This window comes from Anguilla anguilla, chromosome 5 (genome assembly GCF_013347855.1).
Source record: "Anguilla anguilla isolate fAngAng1 chromosome 5, fAngAng1.pri, whole genome shotgun sequence".
In the NCBI taxonomy this organism is placed as follows: domain Eukaryota; kingdom Metazoa; phylum Chordata; class Actinopteri; order Anguilliformes; family Anguillidae; genus Anguilla; species Anguilla anguilla.
The window spans coordinates 59,238,316-59,260,941 of NC_049205.1; the positions used below are offsets into that span (position 1 = coordinate 59,238,316).

The 22,626-nt window shown below is 44.8% G+C and overlaps 1 protein-coding gene across 1 annotated transcript in view; it reads right to left on the bottom strand.

Annotated features, from left to right (window-relative positions):
• Positions 1–22,626, bottom strand: part of LOC118228191 (zinc finger protein 536-like) — a 182,826-nt gene that overhangs the window by 54,272 nt on the left and 105,928 nt on the right. Inside the window, exon 4 of the mRNA XM_035419528.1 lies at positions 3,988–4,131. Coding sequence (XP_035275419.1) covers positions 3,988–4,131 — 144 coding nt within the window. The remainder of the gene's footprint in view (positions 1–3,987; positions 4,132–22,626) is intronic.

A 22,626-nucleotide genomic window follows, 5' to 3' on the forward strand; every position in this document is an offset into this window, starting at 1 on the left:
ATATGCAAAAAAATATAATGGAAAAAATGCTGGCTTGATTTTGAAATATGATAAAGATCCCAGAATGCTCGGGTGCGAGCTTTGCCTGGGGTAGAAAATGAAAGGGGGGTTGTCAAGTATTGTGTACATATAGCCATAAAATGTGTTTAGATTATGCACATGGAACCCATTTTTAAACTAAAAAAAAAAATGTTGCACTGTTAAGCAGGACGGAGCTGAATGATTTAAGTCTTCTCTGTGCAGTAAATAATGGGTATAATTAACAAATAGCATAGTGCTGAAGTCATTTATCATTATTCTGAGGGCATCCTTCCAGAAAAAATAGATTCACAGATCTGCAGGCCTGCTGTGAGTTTCCTGACGAAAGCTCTATAAATACAAATTTTGATAAAATAGAAATGGCAGCCGAACCAGGAAAGAGGCACTCGTTTTAAACAAGGCTGCATTTTTTTTTGGCGTTAGCATTTTAGATAAAACTGCACAGGACGAGCTTTCCTCCGTGCCGGATAATTAAATAAGGAATCATCCGTGATGCGAGCAATAATTTCTGATTCCTTTAATTGGACGTTGAATGATATGTAGGACTGCAGTCGTGTTTTAAAAAAAACAAACATTTGTACATCATACAGATAAATGTATGTGTGTGCGAGTGTGTATGTGTGTGCGTGTGTGAGTGTGTGCATGCATGCGATTGCGTGTGTGTGTGTGTGGGTGTGTGAGTACGTGTGACTAAGCAGAGGCACAATCATTTTTTTTATTATTATAAGTTGTTTTGAGAGCATCGTCAATCAATTGAATGAATAAAAAGGAACAAAGTCTAATGGGGCATGATGTTTGCATCAGAAAAATATGCGGCAAATATTTATACAGAAGGCATGAAGAACAATCCAAGCGCAGAGTTGCGTGACATTTTCAAAATACCCTTTGAATTTTAAGTATTTATTATGAAACTCGTTTTTTTGTTTTGTTTTTTTTTTAAGTTCCTTTTTTCTTCGATGATTACACACAGGCCATTTCATGGTTCCATTTTAAAGGGGCTGAGTTGAGTTGAGACACCTTCATCTGGTTTTGTGCAATTTGTTACAGCGGCGCAGAAAATCTCTGGGAGTAAACAGTGGAGCTGCGCAGCGCGGCGCATCTAAGAGCTAACGCCGTGGACGTGACGCACTTTGTTGACTCTCCATATGGCTTCGCATAATCAAGGAAGACAATATGTAAACCATCAGGAATCGGGAGACAGGAGAGGAGGCTGGCAGTGTTTTACGTTTATTTTCCAGTTTCGTAGCTCGCAGAAAAGTGAATTTTTGCTCGAAAGGGAACTCGGCAAACTGTGCAGATTATTGCCGTTTACATTAATGCACTCAAGTTTTTCTTTCAGCTTTGTTAAAATAACTTTGTTAAAATAACTATAGTACCATCATTACTTTTACATTGCAATGATACATTATTATCATTACTACTACTGCTACTCATAGCAGTAAGAGTAATAGTAGTAGTAGTAATAATAATAATAATAATAATAATAATAATAATACGTTAAGTATGCTTTAGTTCCTATATGTGTCTAACTGGGCATGGTGAGTATGCTCTTTCAGATAAATTTCCATAATAATGCAGACATATGCTAAAGAGTAAAACACCTTTATACTCAACATATTGTAGCAGCCAGAAGGGGACTATACAGTATGTGTCTCTAATTGCTGTCATTGAAGCTTCAATTCATTATGCGGCTTTTCCATTAAAATGTGAGCATTCATTTGTATAATGAAATATCACCCACTGCAGTCTTCATTAACTGAGTATTACACTGTACACTATACATTGTTAGCTGCCTAAGAAACTGCACTTAATTTTCACTAATGGATAGTGTCCCACTCGGAGTTTGAGGGGAAATTAATGCGGCAATATTAGCTCCTTAACTTATGAAGAAACCGTTAAATGTTAGAAAGGTATTAATCTGTCGTTTTATCTTAAAATATGAACTGGCTTTAGAATCTCTTTTTCAAAATCAGAATTTTTTCACTGTGGAATGCAGGACACTTTTAATTTATTCTAATATTCCGTTTTCACACAAAAACGAGTACACGCAGATGATATCTTTCTTCAGCTTCAGCTTTTGTTTGTTAGAAATTTGAATGCCTGTAGTTAACCCCACGCTGTTCATGTTATCATTCCATCAGATTTTTTCTTTATTCTTAATAGCAAGTTTGAGTCGCAGGTAGAAGAGAGAAAGAGAGAGAGATAGAAAGAGAGAGAGAGAGATAGATAGATAGATATATAGAGAGCACGTGAGAGAGAGAGTGAGAGAGAGAAAGTGAGAGAGGGAGAGCGCAAGCGAGAGAGAGAAAGTGAGAGAGAGAGAGAGCGTGCAAGCGAGCGTGAGCGAGAGAGAGTGAGACAGCGTGAGAGAGAGAAAGAAAGAGAATGAGAGCAGCGGTTCCGTAAAGGACTTTTGTTGTTTTTCTGTACTTTCTGTGCAGAGCAGACTCCTGTGATGCGCTTACACTTTTAATTCCCTCTCAGAGCCAAGGCGCGTGCTTTTTACTCTGAGGCAATTTGGGTGGTCTTCTTTTTAAACTCTGAGAGAACCAGCATAGGTTTCCCAGCTACAAAAGACATCCGCGTTCACTCCCGTGAACGCAAAATGTTTCTGCCTTTTTTACCCCCCCTGTTCTCAAAATACTTTGTCTGTTCAAAGCATGGAATACCGTTTGAAAAAACAAAACCTGTGGGCAGCTATTTAATCTTTCTTTGGAGAACTCGCAGAGAGGTAACGGCTGATTAATATTGTTGTTCTAAGAGGCGATTAAAAAGTCCCAGTACGGTACGTGCTTCGTCTTCATGAAATCTCGCTCTGAAACGCAAGCTGTGAGAGAGACGAAAACATGAAGGCCTCCCCTTTAACACGAGTTCATCCCGCACGAAACTGACCGCAGTTTTACTGCCACACATGACCTCTTGGTAGAATGTGTTTGCGAAGCAGATGGTCCCGATACCGGGCTACTTAGTTCTCTCTACGTTTTTAGGGATCTTACATACAGTCTTAAGCTTGTTTATTGGTTGTAGATATCGTAGATGTTTGCTGAACATTAATGGTTCGCATCTGGTTGCTCTACACGAGCTAGTTCCTAAGACTTTAGTCAAAGGCACTTCTTCCTCAGGCTGGATATGAGGTATTTTCACTAAAAACAGGCTGTATGTGAAGTTTATTTTAACTGAATACTTCTCAGGTACACAGTAAAATGTCCCACGTTAATTCAACACTAAAATCGTTAATTCAGCTCATAACAGATTTAAATTTGGTACCACATTCCACAGTGTCAATGTCATCATATCTCTTTTAAACACCATCATTTGAGAGTTATAGTTAGCTCTCCAAGCTAAAGACCCAGGTGCCAGGCTAAGTGAGCCTGCCATACTCTTGCCTTGCCACTAGAGGGAGAAGTCACCTCCCATGACACGTTTGTGTGTTTAAGTCAAAATACACAACATGTCCATTGCTGGGTGTTAGTTTTAGGATCCAAATATCCCACTGGACACCCCTGTTACACCCAGAAGACTCTCTGTACTGTACAGAATGCCAATGTCTGATAGAAGTGTAACCCCCATGGAAAAAACCCCCCACCCCCCACTATAAAGAAGTGACACCATTTATAAAATATGTGAGTAATCAATTTGATAACCGACAATGGGTTTTTTATGACCCCGGTCCCAAAAACGGAGATATTATATAATGCAGATAATTCTTTATGCTTTGGAAAATTGACCCCAATCACAAAAGCCTAGATTACAATACATGCGTCATTTTTCCATTGGGGGGGGGGGGGGGGGGGGGGGGATTTTTCTATACTAGGAAAATGACCCAGGGTCAGTGTTAATTCATTTGCAACAGTGTTAATTCAACTCTCAACAGATAGCATTTGGTCCCACTCTAACCGTAACACTGGACTGGGTTTTACTGTGTGGTGTAAACGAGGCGCGGCATACCTGTGTGTATCCGCAGGTGGACCTTCAGGTGGTGGGTGGTTCGGAAGGCCTTTCCGCAGTAGGGGCAGTCCTTAGAGCTCAACCCCTGGGCCCTGTCCCTGTGCGGCTGGACCCCCCCGAGCTTCCCCACCTCGTCTCCGGCATCTAGAACCACACACACACACACACACACACAGACAGACAGAGAAACAGACAGACAGGCAGACAGGCAGAGAGACAGACAGACAGACATAGAGACAGACAGACAGGCGGAGAGACAGACAGACAGGCGGAGAGACAGACAGACAGACAGAGAGACAGACAGACAGGCGGAGAGACAGAAGGAGTCGTCAATGTCACAGTTAATTCCGCACAAAGCCAAACTCCTCAGGGTTGCCGTGCAACTACTTTTTCCCGCCGCCTTTTTTTTTTACGTGACACAATGCTGATGGTTCAGAAGCTTCCCCTGGTTTCTTTTTTGCTGTTGTTATTTTAGGTTCCTGCATGGCCCCCCCTCCCCCCCCCCCCCCCCCCCCCACACCCCTTATGGCCTCATATGAAGTGTTCCTTTTCTGTGTCTTAAACAAGACAAGACAAGAAGAGAGGCCATTTTGGCTGGAGTGGCTCTGTGTGGCTCAGTCTGCAACATGACCTCTAAAGGCAACCCTACGGACCTAGCCTCAGAAAGCTCTCGGCTAACGGGAGCTAACAATCCTCGAGAGCTGAAACGGTCACCCCCCTTTTTTTATGCGAAAGCTTTTTTGAGAAATGCAGGCTCAGCTAGTTTCAGTATGATAGTCAGCATTCAGCGCACATGAAGCTAGCTATCGTAAGGTTACGCACTCAGGGATCATTTTTGTAGCTTGGGGATTGTGTTTCAAACGTGTTTGGTTTGGATTATATGAAACAAGCTTTTTAAAACCATTTTATCTCTTTTTTTGTTTTTTTCTTCCACAATTTCTATAAATACCATGGAGGCAGACCCTTCATATAATATCTATAATGTTACATTTGCAGTAGAGTAAACTACTAAAGAATATCTAATATATTACAACCAGCTCCAGCCCCGTTATATCATACGGAGAATATGACCAGGTGCGCTTGTATACAAGGTGAGGACACACTAGTGACCCACATTTTTATGGACACAGACACAGTACTGACTCTCATCCACAACTTGCACGTAACTGACAGTTACACCAGTAACGTAAGTATTTTTATTCTATGACTCGATCTGGGACAGTTTTGCGCGTGTGTGTGTGTGTGTTTATGTGTGTGTGTGTGTGTGTTGGAGAGGAGGGATCCCTGAGGAATCTTTGTTCTTTGTCCCACTTAATTTTTTCCTAATTTTCCTTGATTTTTGCATAAAGCAGAACACTTTAATTTCTCCTTACGTTTAAGAAGACTGTTGACAGATCTCAATCTAACGGTTTCCTGCATCCGCACCCTTTCCTGCTCGTACACTCACAAACACACATTCCAATCAGCATGATCACACAAACACACACACACGCATGCACACACATGCACGCACGCACGCACACACAGACACACACCCGCACACACACACTCACACACGCATACACACTCACACACGCATACACACGCACGCACACACAGACACACACGCACACACACATACACACGCGCACGCACACACACACTCGCATACACACGTACACACTCTGAGCAGGTTCAGCCGTGCAGACGTTCTGCAGGACTGTCCAGCTTGTGCAATTGGAGCAGACAGACTGCAGGTGGCCCAGAGGACCCGCTCACGTCCAGCGCACTTCCTGCCAACCGAAACCCTTCCTCCCCGAGACATACTGTTGCTAATTATGCGTCCCCCTCGTCGGCAGCCAGTCCTGGCATGGTCAGGATGAGACGTGACACATGCCAGCTTGGAGGAACGCAGGCTCCCCAGTGTAATGTACAAATTCAACAAAAGGATTCATGTACAGCGTAGCCGGTTGCTGAGCACTTGATCACTTTGTGCTTCTGAAGCAAGCACAGAAAACGATGGCCTGTGTTCACTTAACATTTGTCCTTAACTTGGACTTACGAATAAGAGCTAGTGTTACACTTTTTTTCTTCGCGAGCTCAGCTTGGCGAGTTTATTTTGCCGATTGGCAGACTTGCCGAAATGGGTTTTGCGAAGAAAAGAAAAATCTTGCTCTCGGTGGTCAAAGAAAAAATTCGATTGAAATGAATTGTATTTATGGGGACACATGACACACATGCACACACACACACATGTGCCTACACACACAAAAAACACACACACCCACACACACACGTCCTGCTTCCTTGTCCTGTAACTAGTTGCCAGATGCAGGATTTTTAACAAGCCCGCCGCAATTATTGTAAAAGTCATTTTGTACCGCATAAGCACAAATATTGACAGTTTATAGCTCAGCACATTTATGGCATTTGAAGGTCACCCCATATATTAAAACGTCATCCTCCGGAGACGTGCCCGAGACAGAAAGATTCATGGCTCTCTTCTCTTTTGAACGTATCGATTCCTTTCCAGCCATTTTATTCAAGAGAAAAATCGGTCAGACACGTTCAAGCGGTTTTTACATGCGAGCTAGCGGTTTAGTGCATTTGTTTTATAAAGACTTCATGCACAGTGTGCACATCAGAGTAGCTGGCTAAACTCAGGGGTTTCACATTTAGTGATGGCTGTAATGTAATAATTGAATTATGATTTTAATTTATACTTTGAATTTTTATTTGTATGTATGTATGTATGTATGTATGTATGGATGTGTGTATTATTATTATTATTATTATTATTATTATTATTATTATTATTATTATTATACCATAGCTTTTGATAAACTACAGTATATATAATACCATAGCCTTAAGAACATGTTGAAGTTTTGGCATTATAATTAATAGTAGATTATTTCTCCTTTTTTACCCAGATTAAAAGGGCATATCCTCCTCACAGTCTCACGGTTTTATCCAAACGGTCTGTAATGACACAGAACAAAGAATGGGTATCAGCTTCCACACAAAGAGTCACAGGAGCCATCTGGGGAGGGCAGGCATGCGCCAGTCTGTCACTGGGCAGGGAGGCACACAGAGTAACGCTGGAATGACAACCCATAAACATCACTACGGCAACGAGGACAGCCCAGCGCTGCGCGCACGTGTGTGTGAGCGTGTGTGTGTGTTTATGTGACTGTGTGAGAATCTTGTTGTGTCGTGTGATTGTGTGTGTGTGTGTGTGTGTGTGTGTGTGAGAGAGAGGGAGAGTCTGTGTGAGTGTGTGTGTGTGTGTGTGAGAGAGAGAGAGGGAGAGCATGTGTGTGTTTGTGTGTGTGTGAGAGAGAGAGGGAGAGTCTGTGTGAGTGTGTGTGTGTGTGTGAGAGAGAGAGAGGGAGAGCATGTGTGTGTTTGTGTGTGTGTGTGTGAGAGAGAGGGAGAGAGGAAGAGAGAGAGTGTGTGTGTGTGTGAGAGAGAGGGAGAGAGTGTGTGTGTGTATGTGTGAGCACGTGTGTGTGTCGTGTGCGTGTGTGTGAGTGAGAGTGTGTGTGTGTGAGTGTGTATGCGTGTCAGCATGTGTGAGTGGGTATATGTGTGAGCTTGTGTGTGCATGCATGTGTGTGTGTGTGTGTGTGTGTGTGTGCATGCATGTGTGCGTGTGTGTGTGTGTGTGTGCGTGTGTGTGTGCATCCTCTGAGATGGGGCTGGAGATTGGGGAGCTCAGACAAGCCACGCCCTGCTCACAGTAATGTGAAAGAACACAAAGAAATAAGGGGGAAAAATAAAATCATCTCTCTCTTAATGGTGCCTTTACAATCACCCTCTGGAGCTAAATTGGCCTGTCATTTTGATTACTGTGATATCACACTCAAGGAATGATAAAATCATAAAAAACAAGATGTTTCTTTCCATTACTGTAACGCAATTCTCCAATGGCATCTCGCTTATGCAGAAAACAAGGAAACGTAAAACACATCTTCGGTTTATTAATATATATATTAAAGAAGACGGAGAATAAGATAAGATGACATCATTTGAAAGGCATTAGCTTTTAAAATGTGACATGGGGGGGAGGGGGGGGGGGGGGTTTATATACCCATGGCGCAACACAACTCCACCCGGCAGATGCCCTGTTCTCTGGATTTTGGACGGGTGCCATCTTTGTGAACGGCTGTTTTCCCGCAAAGTTAATCAATCTGATGTTCAGCTGAGTCCGGAGTTCCGCGGACTTCGATAAAAAAAAAAAGTAATCTGAACCCGCGGAATTTATTAACCAAACACCAATTACCATCAAACACCGCTGCATTATCCCCTGATTTTACTACTTGTCAAGGAACCTCTTGATGAAATTTTAGATTAAAGTTATTTAGCGGTTGATTTATTGGACAGAGCTCCTACCTAATGTAGTCTGGCCCACAGATGCTGGGGGGGGGGGGGGGGGGGATTTTATTTATCATTACTGTGTACACAAGGGACATATTCCATCGTATCTCGGCAACCAAAGGGGCCAAACAAACGCTGTTTACGCATTTTAAAAAATGAGCAGCGCAGACGATAGTTTGTGCGTGAACCAGGGACTCACTGTGACCCGCGTAGGGTTTTTTTTTTTTTTTTTTCAAAAAAAGAGAAAACGGAGAAGGAGAAGAAGGGGAAAAAAAAAAAAAAAAAACCCCAACCTTTTACAGCACGATGTTTTGCAAAAATGAAGCAAATAAAAAATAAAAAAAATGTGCCGTGTATGAGGCTTGCGAGTAAACAGGGGCACCAGATGTTCCTTGATGTTAATAATGGCATTTATTATTAATATTAATTAGACTGCATTCAGCGATGCATTTGGGCCACTTCCAAGTCAATTAAGAGAAATGGCATTCAAGAGGCGGCTGGGAAACGGATTTTTGTGGCAGGTGTTCCGCAGTCCCCAAATAAAACATTTTCACAGCCCCCGAAAAACAGCCATTTCCTCCCCAATTTCCCTTTTGTCTCAGTCGAAGCTGCGCCCCCCCCCCCCCCCCCCATCCACGTACTCCTCTGCGCTCAAGACCTCGCCATGATGGAAACAAAATGGCTGGATGCATTTTTTAGTTTTGTCAAATAAAAAATAAAAGAGGCATTTGTGTGTGCAGAGCGGATGATATGATTATGTCGACTTGTCAAGGGGAAAAAAAATACACTGTGTGTGTGTGTGTGTGTGTGTTTGTGCGTGTATGTGTGTGTGTGTGTGTGTAGTAATTGCATGATCCAGTGCACTGCAGCTAAATATAGCCAAATGGGCATTTCTGGGGTACCTAATTCAACTTGCAGTGTGGTCCGCTTGCAGGAATCGTTTATCTGACTCCAGTGTGGAAAGCAGTGTGACAGTTCTGACCACGTGGGCAGTAAGAACAGAGGTGGAAGGTGTTTCCTTTATAATCTGCTGCCCCGTGTGCAAATCGTTACCTTGTTCTCCGCTGAGCGTAATTTAAGCTTTGAAAAGGTCTCTGCGCCTCCAGCAAGCTCGTATTCAGCGGGAGTTTTTTTTTGTGTGTGTGTGTTTTTTTTTTTTTGTTTAAACGCTGTTTGGCGTGCTTCGTAACACACGCACCACACGGCAGCGCAGCCGCTAACACGCGCGTTTCGTTCGTTAGCGGGCGCGGTTTTTGGCCCGTGCCGTCGTGGCACGGCGCTCTCTTTCCACGAGCCGAAAATTAATGAGCACGCCCCCCCCCCCAACCCCTCCCCCTGCCCCCCCCGCCACAGTCGCGCACCTGTACCGCGGAGAGGCAGACCAGAGCCATTTATTTTTATTAACACTCACGCGAAAAAGCATTCCCTGCATAAACAACAAAAAAAATGTTGTTTTTGTTTTTCTTTTTGTTTGCTCAGTTATAGACATGAGAACACTGAACAGCGGTTTAATCCATAATCAGAGATCCATAGTCTTCCAGCTACACATGTCCAATATTTCTAAATTATTATTTTTTTTTGTATAAATTGTATCTTTAATGTTTTTTTGTTTGTCTTGTTTTTCCAGGCAAACCAAAGACTTCAGGGTTCCCAACGGGTTCAGCTAATTTACATTTTGGCTTTCATTAAGTGCCTTACACAATGTATACGCCATAAATAAAGCATTAGCCATCACAGGCTGCAACACTCTCGGCTCTGACATAAGTAATCCATTTAAAAGAAATGCGCGACATGTATTTTTTATAGTCTCATATGGGACTAACAGAGAACAACAGAAAACAAAAACAGTGGAGTGGTGACTTCTTTACACACACACACACACACACACACACACACACACACATATATATATACATATATATACATGGAAAAAATAATAATAATGGTCTTCTTAAAATAATATACCAAACATGGAAGCAGGAGGAACTGACGGCCGATGCATTATTAATGACAACAACAAAAACGAAGGCCTCATCTCGCCGGCAGCACAGAGGGAGCGAGAAACGCGGCCGCTTTCGAAAAGCGAATAACCACGCACAGCCGCCGCCGCCGCCGGTAACCTCCAACGCGAACGATTCGCCACCGACGCCCGTCCGTCCGTCCGTCCGTCCGTCCGTCTTCGCGCTCTCTGGGACAGGGAGACCCCGCGTCTCAGGGCATCGGACGACCTCCGCTAGACGCCGAGGTCTAACCCGAGACTTCTATTTTATCCCACCGCTCGATCGCGGCGGCCCGGCGAGGCTTAAAGGTTGCGACACGCGGAGCACAATGCTGGCAGCCGTGCGCGGCAGGGAGATGGGGCGGTAACGTCCCGGCTGTCGCCGGGGGCTGCTCTGCCAGGGCTTTTTGGATTTTTGGATGCCCGGGACGCGAAGGCCGAGGCTGCTATTTGGCGTAAAAAATATTACAGCGAGCAAGAGGGGGCTTTGGCAGCGACCGGGCGTTCATCATTAGCGACAGGCTTGGGCTGCCTCCGTTTTTTTTTGCACTGGGCTGCACGTGGAATCACACTACACCAGGGAAGGAGGGAGAGAGAGAGAGAGAGAAAAGGAGAGGGGCATGAAGTGAAGACGAGGGAGGAAGAGGTGGATAGGAGAAACAGAGAGAGAGAGAAAGAGAGAAAGAGAGACTGACAGAGGAAGTACTGCTGGGTCCCAAAATAAGTCAAAGGAAGGTATAGAATTGAGTAAAATGGTTCAAGTTAAACATAGATGCCAAACTCTCTCTAGAGCAGCCACAGGACACAGTTCCCCTCGTCAGGCAACACCAGGCACTGCGCATACGCACTCATAATCAGCTCCTCCAGCTGAGATGCAGATCTGTGCACCAGCACAGTACTGGCACTGATGTCCACAGCACAGTATATTCAGCTCTGTAAAATCAGCTCTGACAGAATACTTTTAACTCCAGTTAGATTGTATGAACTCTTAACAATAAGAATTTGTGTGATGTCCTTGAACAGGAGATAAACGTATAGACAAATATACATTATTATGATTATTATTATTATTATTATTATTATTATTATTATTATTAATAATAATAATAATAATAATAATAATAATAATGTAGTTGTGTAACATTGTTATGATGAATACTTCAATCACAAAAATGCTGTGAAGAAACACACAACATTTTCTCTCATGGGTGATCGATAATAATCATCACCATAATAGGTATACCAAGCCCCTGAACTGGAAACAAAATTATTATTATTATTATTATTATTATTATTATTAGCAGTAGTAGTAGTAGTAGCAGCAGTAGCAGTAGTAGTAGTAGTAGTAGCAGCAGCAGTAATATTAGGAGTAGGAGTAGCAGTAGCAGTAGCAGTAGTAGTAGCAGCAACAGTAGCAGTAGCAGTAGCAGTAGCAGTAGCAGTAGCAGTATCAGTAGCAGTAGCAGTAGCAGTAGCAGTAGCAGTAGCAGTAGCAGTAGCAGTAGCAGTTGCAGTAGCAGTAGTAGTAGTAGTAGTAGCAGTAGCAGCAGCAGTAGTAGTAGCAGTAGCAGCAGCAGTAGTATTAGTAGTAGCAGTAGCAGTAGTAGTAGTAGTAGTAGCAGCAGCAACAGTAGCAGTAGCAGTAGCAGTAGTAGTAGTAGTAGTAGTGGTCATAATCATAATAGATACTTTGATAACGAAACAAAACATACTTGGTTTCCACCCCCCCAGCCCCCCACCCTGTACCCCCATTTCCATGCGCCCATCGCTTCAGTCCTGTGCTCTCACCACAGCGAGTGGGATGTTTCAGCCCATATGCATATTCTTATTACACAGGCGCGCAGGGCACTGCTGGATGAATGTTAATTTGTTATGAAGGTCACGGGCAGAGAATCATAATCACCACCGGGGAATCTAGCAGTGTGCCATTTCAGGACGCCGCTGCAAAGATGACTCAACTATTAATAGACCCTGTCGTCTGATATGACTAAAAAAACTATTCTGGTATTTTCGCTAAAAAAAAAAAAAAGAAAGAAAAAAAAACCCTGTATCTCTCCCTCCCACCGTCACATCTGCGTATCTGGGGGGAGATATCCGGCGTTTGGTGCAAATCGACGTGCGTCTAAACCCGAAATACATTTACCCGTCACATTTACATTACTTAATCATCACTCGATGTTCGCAGATTAAACGTTGTTTGACTCAGAAGGGTGGTGAATCTCTTTTCTCTCTCATTCCTTTACACAACTACTTGCGCAGAAGAACGACACAATCAGGACACAATCAGGGACGAAAAACAAGATTCCATTATGAAAACTCAACGCAATGCAATATTCACAACTGTTCACAACAGTTGATTTCGAACAAATTTATTGCGAGGGCCACGGCCCTTGTCACACATACACCGTACGCGTGTCTGTATTTGTGAGAGCACAACAGACCAAGTCCGGCTTAAGCGGGTTTTTATCTATCTTTACAGCACGCCCTGTTTTATGCGATCGGCATTCACCCAATCGCAAACGGAAGCCAGACACCTAAATCAGAGGAGGCTCAATATCTCAAGACTAATTGCAGATTAATCCGTATTGGTCTATCTGCAATGTGCCAGCGATAAACTGCCTGACCGAGCACTCCCTTACATGTTAATAAATATCTAAATACACTGAGTGTGCAGTCAGGAGGGGTGCAAAGTAAACTAATGAGGAGGATATAACTGCCCGCTATCAATTTCAAATGTACCACACTGACATCCAGGTAAAGCCGTGTGGATATCAATAATGATTGTGTTTTGAGAACGTTCATGTTCAATGAGGAGACGTTTCTTTATGACGTATGTCATGCCTTTATAAATTTCAGAGAAGAGTGAACTATTTTTTCATTACTTTATCCATTTTAAAATTCAGGGCGGGGGGGGGGGGGGGGGGGGGGGGGTGACCCGGTTACCAGAGCATAGGGGCTGGGGTGGAAGGGGCGGAAGGGGGGCTGCGAAATGCAGAGGTTCTCAACAACAAAAAAAACACGAGGACTTGCGTCTGAGCGATTCTCTCCGGCTCAGCGAGATTGAAAGAGCGGCAGCAGCTGAGGCTCGGTCCTGCGCCTCCCAGACACGAACGTGATCCCAGAAAAAACTTCTGAGCTCCTCAGACAGCGTGATTACCGCAATCACAGGCTCCCGGGACGCGGCCAGGGGCTCGGACGAGGGTCCGCACTTCCAGGGACACGGACCGGAAGGCTAAATTACACCTTCCCCCCCCCCCCCCCCCCCCCAAAATGAAGCTTAGCGGCTTAATAAAGTGGCGTGTATTTCAGAGTTAACAATGCGACGGATAATCACACAGCGATGGCTCACTTGACCATGGCGATGGCTCACGTCGCCGTGGCGACGGCTCACCACGCAGCAAACTCTCAACCGTCACTCGAGCTGACACGGCGCTGGAGAGTTACCGTCGGAAAGTCTGCCGTCTTGTTGGACACCAACCGCACCCCCACCCCCACCCCCGGGCACACTTACGTACGCAGGTACAGACAGTTCTGCGTTTCGTTAGAGCCGCGTTCGATGCAGCGTGCACGCACCAGGGATGGGCGAAACTCGGAAAAAATCGCTAAACAACCACACAGTACAAAAAATGTATTTACACGACAAGGCTCTAAATCATTGCAGGGCCCACACACCATTCACACACACATTCGTACCTGCGGGCAATCTAGAGTCTCCAATTGGCCGGACCTGCACGTCTTCGGACCAGACCACCTCGCAGAAACGGGGGGGGAACAAGTAAACTCCACACAGGAAAGTCCCGCAGGTCAGGATGCGAACCCGATACTTCACGCTGTGACACAGCACTCATTGCATTTGACTTTTGATTTTCGGATATCTGCTCAGAGTGAGGCCAAATGGCACCTTTTCTCTTCTTGTTCTTCGCAAAGCATTTCGAGGAATGTCAGGTTGAATTTTGCCATGCGCACAAGCGGATGCTCTTGTGCTATCACTTGTGATCCAGGAACATATTTCCCATGACCGCATCACTGCCTCACTCAATGACAATCACAATGAGACCTGAACACAGCAAGGAAGAAAAACTGTTATAAACTGTTTTAACCATGTTGCATTTAATTGTTCAGAGATTTTCCTAAATGTTTTTGTAAATGTTTAACAATTAAAGGTTTAGAAGTCACAGCCCCATGCACGCACTTGCAAACATGCATGTGCGTGCGCGCACACACACACACAAACACCCACATCCACATCCACATCATTTAATCTTCCTGCCTTTTTTTTTTTTTTGTCCTGAAAAAATAAATGTACGCAGGTGTTAATTGAAGGTTTTTCGTCTTCATTACTTCCACTAAATGATTATTTTGCCACCTGCAAATATGAAAGGAAGAAAATGACTCGTATGAAATGTGCCACAAATCTGAGAGTGAAAGTGGGAAACCGCAAAGACCTGACTGATACAGTACTATTAACTCACAACACGGACGTGTCAGGAGTGGCCATCAGAACTGTCCAATAGCATCAGACAAGCACGCCTGGCATATTTATATATGGATATAAGGGTAACTACACTCCCCGTCAAGCTCGAGGGTATTTATTTGCACTTCCTGCCCAGGGACTACAGATTTAAATTATAGCTCAAAGCTAACTCGGCTCACAATTTTATATTAATAGTGCGCGTGGAGTGGATCCTGCCAAATAAACAATGAACTAATCTAAAATCACCTGCCTGGACATACAGGATTACATTTCAGCCAATCACAGAGAGCTTCTTATAGGATTACATTTCAGCCAATCACAGAGAGCTTCTCATAACAAGAGGCACATTACTGAAGGGAACATATATATATAAGAAGAAAAAAGAATAAGGAGAAGAAGAAGACGAAGAGGACAAAGAAGGAGAAGAAGAAGAAGAGGAAGAAGAAGACAAAGAAGGAGAAGAAGAAGAAGAGGAAGAAGAAGACAAAGAAGGAGAAGAAGAAGAAGAGGAAGAAGAAGAAGACGTGACTTCCGGAATACGTCCTCCTCTAATCTTGCTGATCGCAGATTCGACCCACCGTTGGAAGTGACCACGGAAACGGAAACACGGCCGCGTTTACGAGACCCCCCCAGTCCCCCCCCGAGCGTATTTCCACGTCCTGGAATCGCACGTGTAGGATTGTACCTATCTTCCCCGGCACAGGCCCTGGCGTTGAGCGGGAGCCAGGGAGGCATAATTGTGCTAATTAATCTGCCATTGTGCGCCGGGGGAGCAGCTGCACCGCCCCCCCCCGGGACCCGACGTCACGTCAGAGGGAAACAATGCCGCGTTAAGCGCTTTTTTTTTTTTTTTTTCTTCCCTTTTTTCCGACGGGATCTTCCGTTACAAAAAAAAAAAAAGGGGGCGGCTGGAAAACGGCTGGGGCGAAAATTCATAAACCCACAGATCAATTTTTTCCGGCGCTCACGGCTGACCTTTAAAAAGGGGAGCGGGGAATGTTTTTTTTTTTTTTTTTTTTTTTTTGCATGCTTAATTTCAGCTTGAAATATGGTCAGATGCATGACACCCACAATCCCTTGCCAGATTCCCTGGGTTGTTCCAGGGGTAGCAGATTGCGTGTGTGTGTGTGTGTGTGTGGGGAGGGGGGGAAAGGGGAAAGGGGTGGGGGGGTGGGGGCACCTCTCTCTTTTAAAAGAGAGAGAGGTGGCGAATTCCCACCGGGGAACTCCTCCCATCCAGGGGGCGCTGGTATCGCACAAGGACACATCTAAACGGGATCAGACCGGACCCATCCATTTCAGGACGGGCCCATCCATTTTTCAGTGAGGACTTCTTTAATTTGGGCGTGCGGGATGGCGTCGAAAGGATTCGGCGAGCGGGTTTTTGGGGGTGCAGCGCCCCTCCCCCCTGGCACATACATTCTGAGGACAGAATGACACATTGCGAAGGAAAATGTGCAAGTTTCAAAGAATCACACACACTGCTCGCCCACTCAGGGTGTATTAAATCATTAAGTAAATTATAGGGGCTGTTTAAATGTGCGTTCTGTCAGCAGAACGTCAGGGCACAGGTGGATTTAGTTAAAGGTACATTTGGGCTTGGACGTTTTTTTTCTCTGTTTGCAGTGGAGGTGCAGAGCACTCGCTAAATTCACTCTAGACTGCAGGCCTTGTTTTCTTCATTAAACTCTGTGAACTTGCCGGTACCCAGAAAACTCGGTTAGCGCATAATTTTTTCCCCTACATTTGGATAATGCCCCAGCAACGTATTAAAATGTGTTTTCTGGGAAGAAATTATCGATGGAAAGGTCAGATAAATTAACTCCTGCCAAAAATCACAATATTTATGCTAAGGATTCTGATATATTAAAATGCTATACCAGTGTGAAAAGGGTGGGGTGGGGGTGGGGGGTGCAAACATTAATCATCACTCTAATAATACTACAGGCTACTCCTGTACCTAATAATTGCAGGATTAATAGCTAATTTATTCCTTTTCAAAAATCAGACAGTTAAATGTGATGCGCACTGTACATCTTTAATGTGAAGGTTATGAAAACAAAAATAACAGCCGGGGAAAAGACGTCAAAAAAAAAAAAAAAAAAAAAACGTTTAGGTTATTAAAGAAAACATCTTTCATTTTTCATTTAAATCTTCAAAGTTAATTTGGAAAATTCAGTAATCTCCATTAAGCAGTGTGTTAAAGGCAGATAAACATGCTAGCGACAGATAAGATATTAAACACGGGGAGCAGGGGGTGAAATCTATGGGGCTAATTTCACATTTTCACGCGATGATTTTCCCCGACGATAAAACACGAATCGCGAGCCGCAGAGATCCTTTTCAGGAACGCCACGAGCGCTTAAAGGCGGCGTTTAAAGTAATCGTTTAACGGACGGCCTCGACGGACGTGACCCGGGCTTCTGCGAGCCCCTCCCCGAACGTCGCGGCGTCGCCTCGCGCCTAAAAAAAAGGCGGGAACCTCTCTCTCGCCGTCTGCGCCGCCGCCCTAGCCCCTCGTCTCCGGAGCACTAAAATGGCGTCTCGTTCGAAAGACCGCCGGATCGTTCCGTTCGCCGTCTGCCAAAGAGGAGAGGCTTCTTTTTTTGGGAGGGTTTTTGAGTAACGACGGCGACCCCCCTTTTCCAAGTCGGCATCGGGCACAGACGGGCACGGGCAACACGGCCGCGGCACGACCAGATGGCACCTCTTACGGCACGGCGCCCCCCCGACAGAGCAGGCCCTGGCCCGCGATTCGCCAGCCGTGGGGGGGGGGGGACGGGGGGAGGGACGGGGGGGGGGGGGGGAGAGAACACCCATAATTCCCCTCTGCCACCAGGACTTGGACGCCGCCTGGCCACCTTTCTTCCCTCCCCTTCATCAAAAAAAAAAAACTCTCCTCCTGCGTGACCTTGGACTCCAAGGGCTTGGCGGGCTACGATCCTCTGTGGATGTAAATCAAGCAAACGGCTCCATAAAATTCTAATAATTAAAAAAAAAAAAGAATCATCTCTTGTGTGGCTTGTAGGCTGTAGGAACTGTAGGATTTTATTTGTTTTTTCTGTTAATTGATCCGGACCCCGTTGAATGGATGCATTAACAGCTTGCCACTGTCACCTCAGACACTAATTCAGTCTGTCATGTCTTCTAAGACCTCAGAGGGTCAGTAAGCGTTCACCACCGGCAAGGCCAGCACACACAATGTAATACCGTACCAGCTAAGGCATATCGCAATTTTAATATTTCTCACATATTTCCAAGGCTGATACAAGGCTTTTCAAAGAAAGCGTGGTACGTTAACTGGCATGATACTGTGAGGAGAACTAAACGTTTCTCTTTCAGAACATGCGTCACCTGACTGTACTCTGTCACTGTAGATGAATTCTCTCCAAAGCGAGAGGTGGTTTGGTTCAGAGCTAAAGGTGCGTGAATCTTGGAAATTATATTTTTTTGCATAAACTGGCCGTTTTCCTGAGAGGCTGCCTCATGGTTCACTAAAAATAACGTCATGGCAACAGATTTCATTGTCACAGTGCCATTATCAGAGTGTGAACAGCTTGTTTCATGCGGGGAAAAAAAAGAAATCTAGACACGTCCTCCAAACTTTTACTTTCTGAAGTTTAGGATGTATTTTTGTTCATCGCATTATGTTGCTGGAAATAAAACAATCAGAAAAGGGAATAAGGTAACAAAATGAAGTCCCATCCAAAAATATAGGTGCCAACAGACAGAGAGACTGACTCCCACAATCCTCTGGTGGGTTATGAAAGAACAGTGACATCACCCCTGTGATGCAACCAGTGGGCGTGGCATTATGTCCCCTGGAGAACCAATCACAATAACCAGGACGTAGCTGGAGTCGGACACTTGAAAGCTACTCTATGGCCGTGTTCCAAACTGTACACTTGTGTTCTGTGTTCTCGCGTTCCTGTAAGAACTCGCTTCCAGGTACACTTGCAAGGTTACACTTATCGAGTGTAACAACACGTAATTTCCATTCGATTTGGAAAGTACTTGTATTTTGACGTCACCACTACTGACCTTGAACGTTAGCAAGAAACACATTGACACTACAAAAATCTTAAAATAAAATATGCGTACACTTGTAAACAAAATCCTCCTGTCTTCTGTCGTCCATTTTCTAGGCTGAATAAAAAATTCTTATTCGCCCTCAAATACAGAGCAGGAAACGCAATGGCAGCCTGCTTCGAAGTGCACTTCGTTTTTTTTAGTCCTCCCAAGAGCACAAATAGAACTTTCAGTGAAATCTTGCATCCTTGCCTTGAGTTTGGAACGCACCTGGTCACAAGACCTTTTGCCTTCCGCACCTGCTTTACGCTCTTGGTTAGAACACGAGAATACAATATGGAACACGGGCCATCCTGAAAGTAAAAGTATCCTTGAAAATATGCATAGTGCTCAGCTACTTTTGTTTTGTGCATTTATATAAGCAAATGCAATATTAAAACATTTCATTGTTTTAATATAATGTTAACATAATTGTGAGACAATGCTGATGATAATGACTTCTCTAAAGGTGGTAAGGTGATACGAAAATGAGATTTAAAGATAAACTGTATTCCCCAATTGCATAACATAAACTTAACAAATCTGAAAATGAGAATACCTGTGAAGTGCACTCATTGCAGTGTGCGCGAGATGTTTATGTAATAACTTAAAGTGTGATGAATCAATACATGTAGATGTAACAAAGACACAACGGCTCTGGCAGTTTTCTTCAGTTCCTGTTCAGACGATTAAACACTGCTAGTATTTGTACACAAACCGTGTTAACAGCTCTTCGCATTGGAAGTAGGGAAAAAAATAACATATGCTCTTAACAAAATCAAAAGGTGTTAACTAAATTGCGATTGTGTGAGATCCTGCAACGCAAAAACGCTTAGCTTCGTTACCAAGACAACCACAACAATGCCATCCTGCAAGGCATTGTCTCTTTTCGCACCTCGCAGTCATTACGCGGTGTTGATGCTCCCTCGAATGAGTCGAAGGCAAAGATCAGGCCCCCGATCTGCAGGTTAACCAGACGCTAACGGCAAGCCGCGCAAGCCGCGCTAGCCGATAAAAGAAATATCCGTGCGCGCGCGCGTCGTAAATATTTTAACGGCGCATTAGGACCCGCTGAAAGCGCGGCGGCAAACCTGAACCGCGCCTCGCCCGGGTTTTTTTTGGCATTCCGGCGCAGGCGGAGCGAACTTCAGCTCCGAACCTAATTAAAAATCCACAAAGGACCCCGCGCCGTAATCCCCCAAAGTCAAGGGGGTTACTGTCCTCACAAATGAGGTCAGCGTTTCTCCCCCCCCCCCCCGGGGGAGCCGAAGGAGAGGAGCGGGAGAAAGCGCTGTCTTTATGTGTCCGGGCAAAAGCTACCACACCGATCGCTACCGTGCAAACAGGGTTACCGGAACAAATGCACTGCTCCGTGAGCCGTCTCCTGTTTTTATTTATTTTTATTTTTTTTGCTTTTTTTTCCCACAATGCATTTCTCTGCGTTTGCTGAGAGGACGGGCCGGTTCATCCACGTGCCACACCGCGGGCCTATATGGCCGTGGCCTGTGGGAGACTCATTACGGCCCCAAAACGAGACTGACAAGCGCAGGTCGCCAGGTCAAGGGGCAGAGGTGCTCTCTAACAGACAGACCGGAGAGGATGAACTGGCAGGAAAAAGAGGGGGAGAGAGGGATGGAAATACAGTGGGGAGAGAGAGATGATAGGGATGGAGAGAGAGAGAGAGGTGGATAGTCTTCATTTTCTCCACTATCCAGTTAGCAGAATCAATCAGGTTTTTTTTTTTTACTGACAGGTCATCTGCCCTTTGACCTAAGTAGTACTAAGGTCAAAGGTTAGGGAAGCCATTCAGCCACTTCTCAGGTATTTATTATTTTTTTACTGTTACTATTCAGTCACCATCCCTCTAAAGGCCAATGAGAATGCTGAGCGTGCTGAGCGATCAGACATGATTCACAAAAAAACAGCACACGTAAATTTCCGCTCAGTCACCTGCCCTTTGACCTCAGCGGTGCTAAAGGTCAGGGGTCAGGGAAGCCAGTTAGCCGCTCCTCCGTCAAAAGACGTACCGGGGTCACGTTCGGGGGCCTCACCATATAAGACCCGCCCATCTGGGAGGGAAAGGAATCCAACAGCTTGGAGGGAAAAAAAAAAAAAAAAACTGCCAATAACTAAGTGTGCAGTAACTAGAAAACAGGAAAAAAAAGAAAAAGAAGAAAAAAAAAAACAGGGACAGACTGTAAAGGCGTGATCTAACATTGGAGGGAAGAAAATGTACAGAAGAAAGTTCATAGTCTCCTGCCCACACTGGGCAAGGCGAGGAACGGAGCCCATATGCTTCGCAACGCTGACTCATTAACAAGCGCTCGGTTGTGGATGATTATACATAATTACAAGCCCTTGAATGAGCCTTTAAAAATAATAAATAATAAATAAGAACGACACGACGAGGAGAACCGCGGCCGTTTTCACTTGAGTTACCGCGAGCTGGAGGACGAGGGGTTGAGCATGACGTGGAACACGTCGCGCGTAAACGGAGAAGTTCGACATGCCGCATCCAATCAGAAACGTGCACCAGATCTTTCAGGTTTTTGTCTCTTTTTTTGATGAGATGATCCATAATCGCAATTTTTAAGAGCCCTGAATGTCATGAATATATACAGTAGTAAAACGATATATTGTTTATTGATTTTATTTTTTTAAAAAGCCTGAAAGTGTCTCTATAGTAATGACAGGTGAATATCTGACAAACAGGGAATAGACGAAAGTAACACCAGTTTTCCCCCAAATATTCCCCCACATATGGCATGGTTGTCTTCCCAGGCAGTGATCACTGGCAGAGTCCATATCTTTTCTGCCCAATCAGTCGCCTCCAAACCAGAGCAAACTCACAAGAAAACTCACCCTACAGCCACGGTTCGAGACTTTTAACTGTCCGTTAGCGGGCTGCCGAACATCAATCCGCCAAAAAACCTGGCGGAGGAAAGACGCGGCGGCGCCGACGGCGGGCCGCTGGTGGGCCGCCGCCTGCCCGCTGGCTGGGCCGGCACCCTCAGCGGGCGGGAGCCATTTGGGCGGGGTGCGGACGAGGGGAATCAGACGCCAGTTTGGCTCACCGAGATGAGCGTTCCGGTTCGAGCACACGCCTGGGCTGGACGGGACAGAACCGGGCCACGGTAACATCATCAATCAAGCCGATTTTTTTGGGGGGGGAGCGGCACCTCAAAGACTGGGCAGCTTCCAGGGCTGTCCCGCCAGCGAGCTCGCAGTCTCGGCCAATCAGAGGCCCGCTGTTAAAATCCCCTTGAATCTACACTCAAACATGCGAGATAAAAGATAAAAATACTTTTTTCATTTCAACCAATCAGTGTGTCCTTATTTTATTGGCGATATTACATTATGTCGCCAATCAAAAGCATGCTGCCACACAGAACTTCACAAATGACATTTTTCAGAGTGGGAAAAAAAAACAGAAATTCAGCCAATCTAGGAAAATGATTTGATGACCCCTTAAAAGCCACTCAAGTTGAACCACTGCAAAACGGGAGATAAGGCAGAACAGGACAGAAAAGGGAATAACTGAATAAAAGAACAGAATAAAAGAAAAGAACAGGGAGTAACAGGAAAGAACAGGGAATGACAGGAAAGGACAGAATAAAAGTATAGAACAGGGAATAACAGGAGAGAACAGGGAATGACAGAATAAAAGAACAGAATAAAAGAAAAGAACAGGGAATAACAGGACAGAAAAGGGAATAACAGAATAAAAGAACAGAATAAA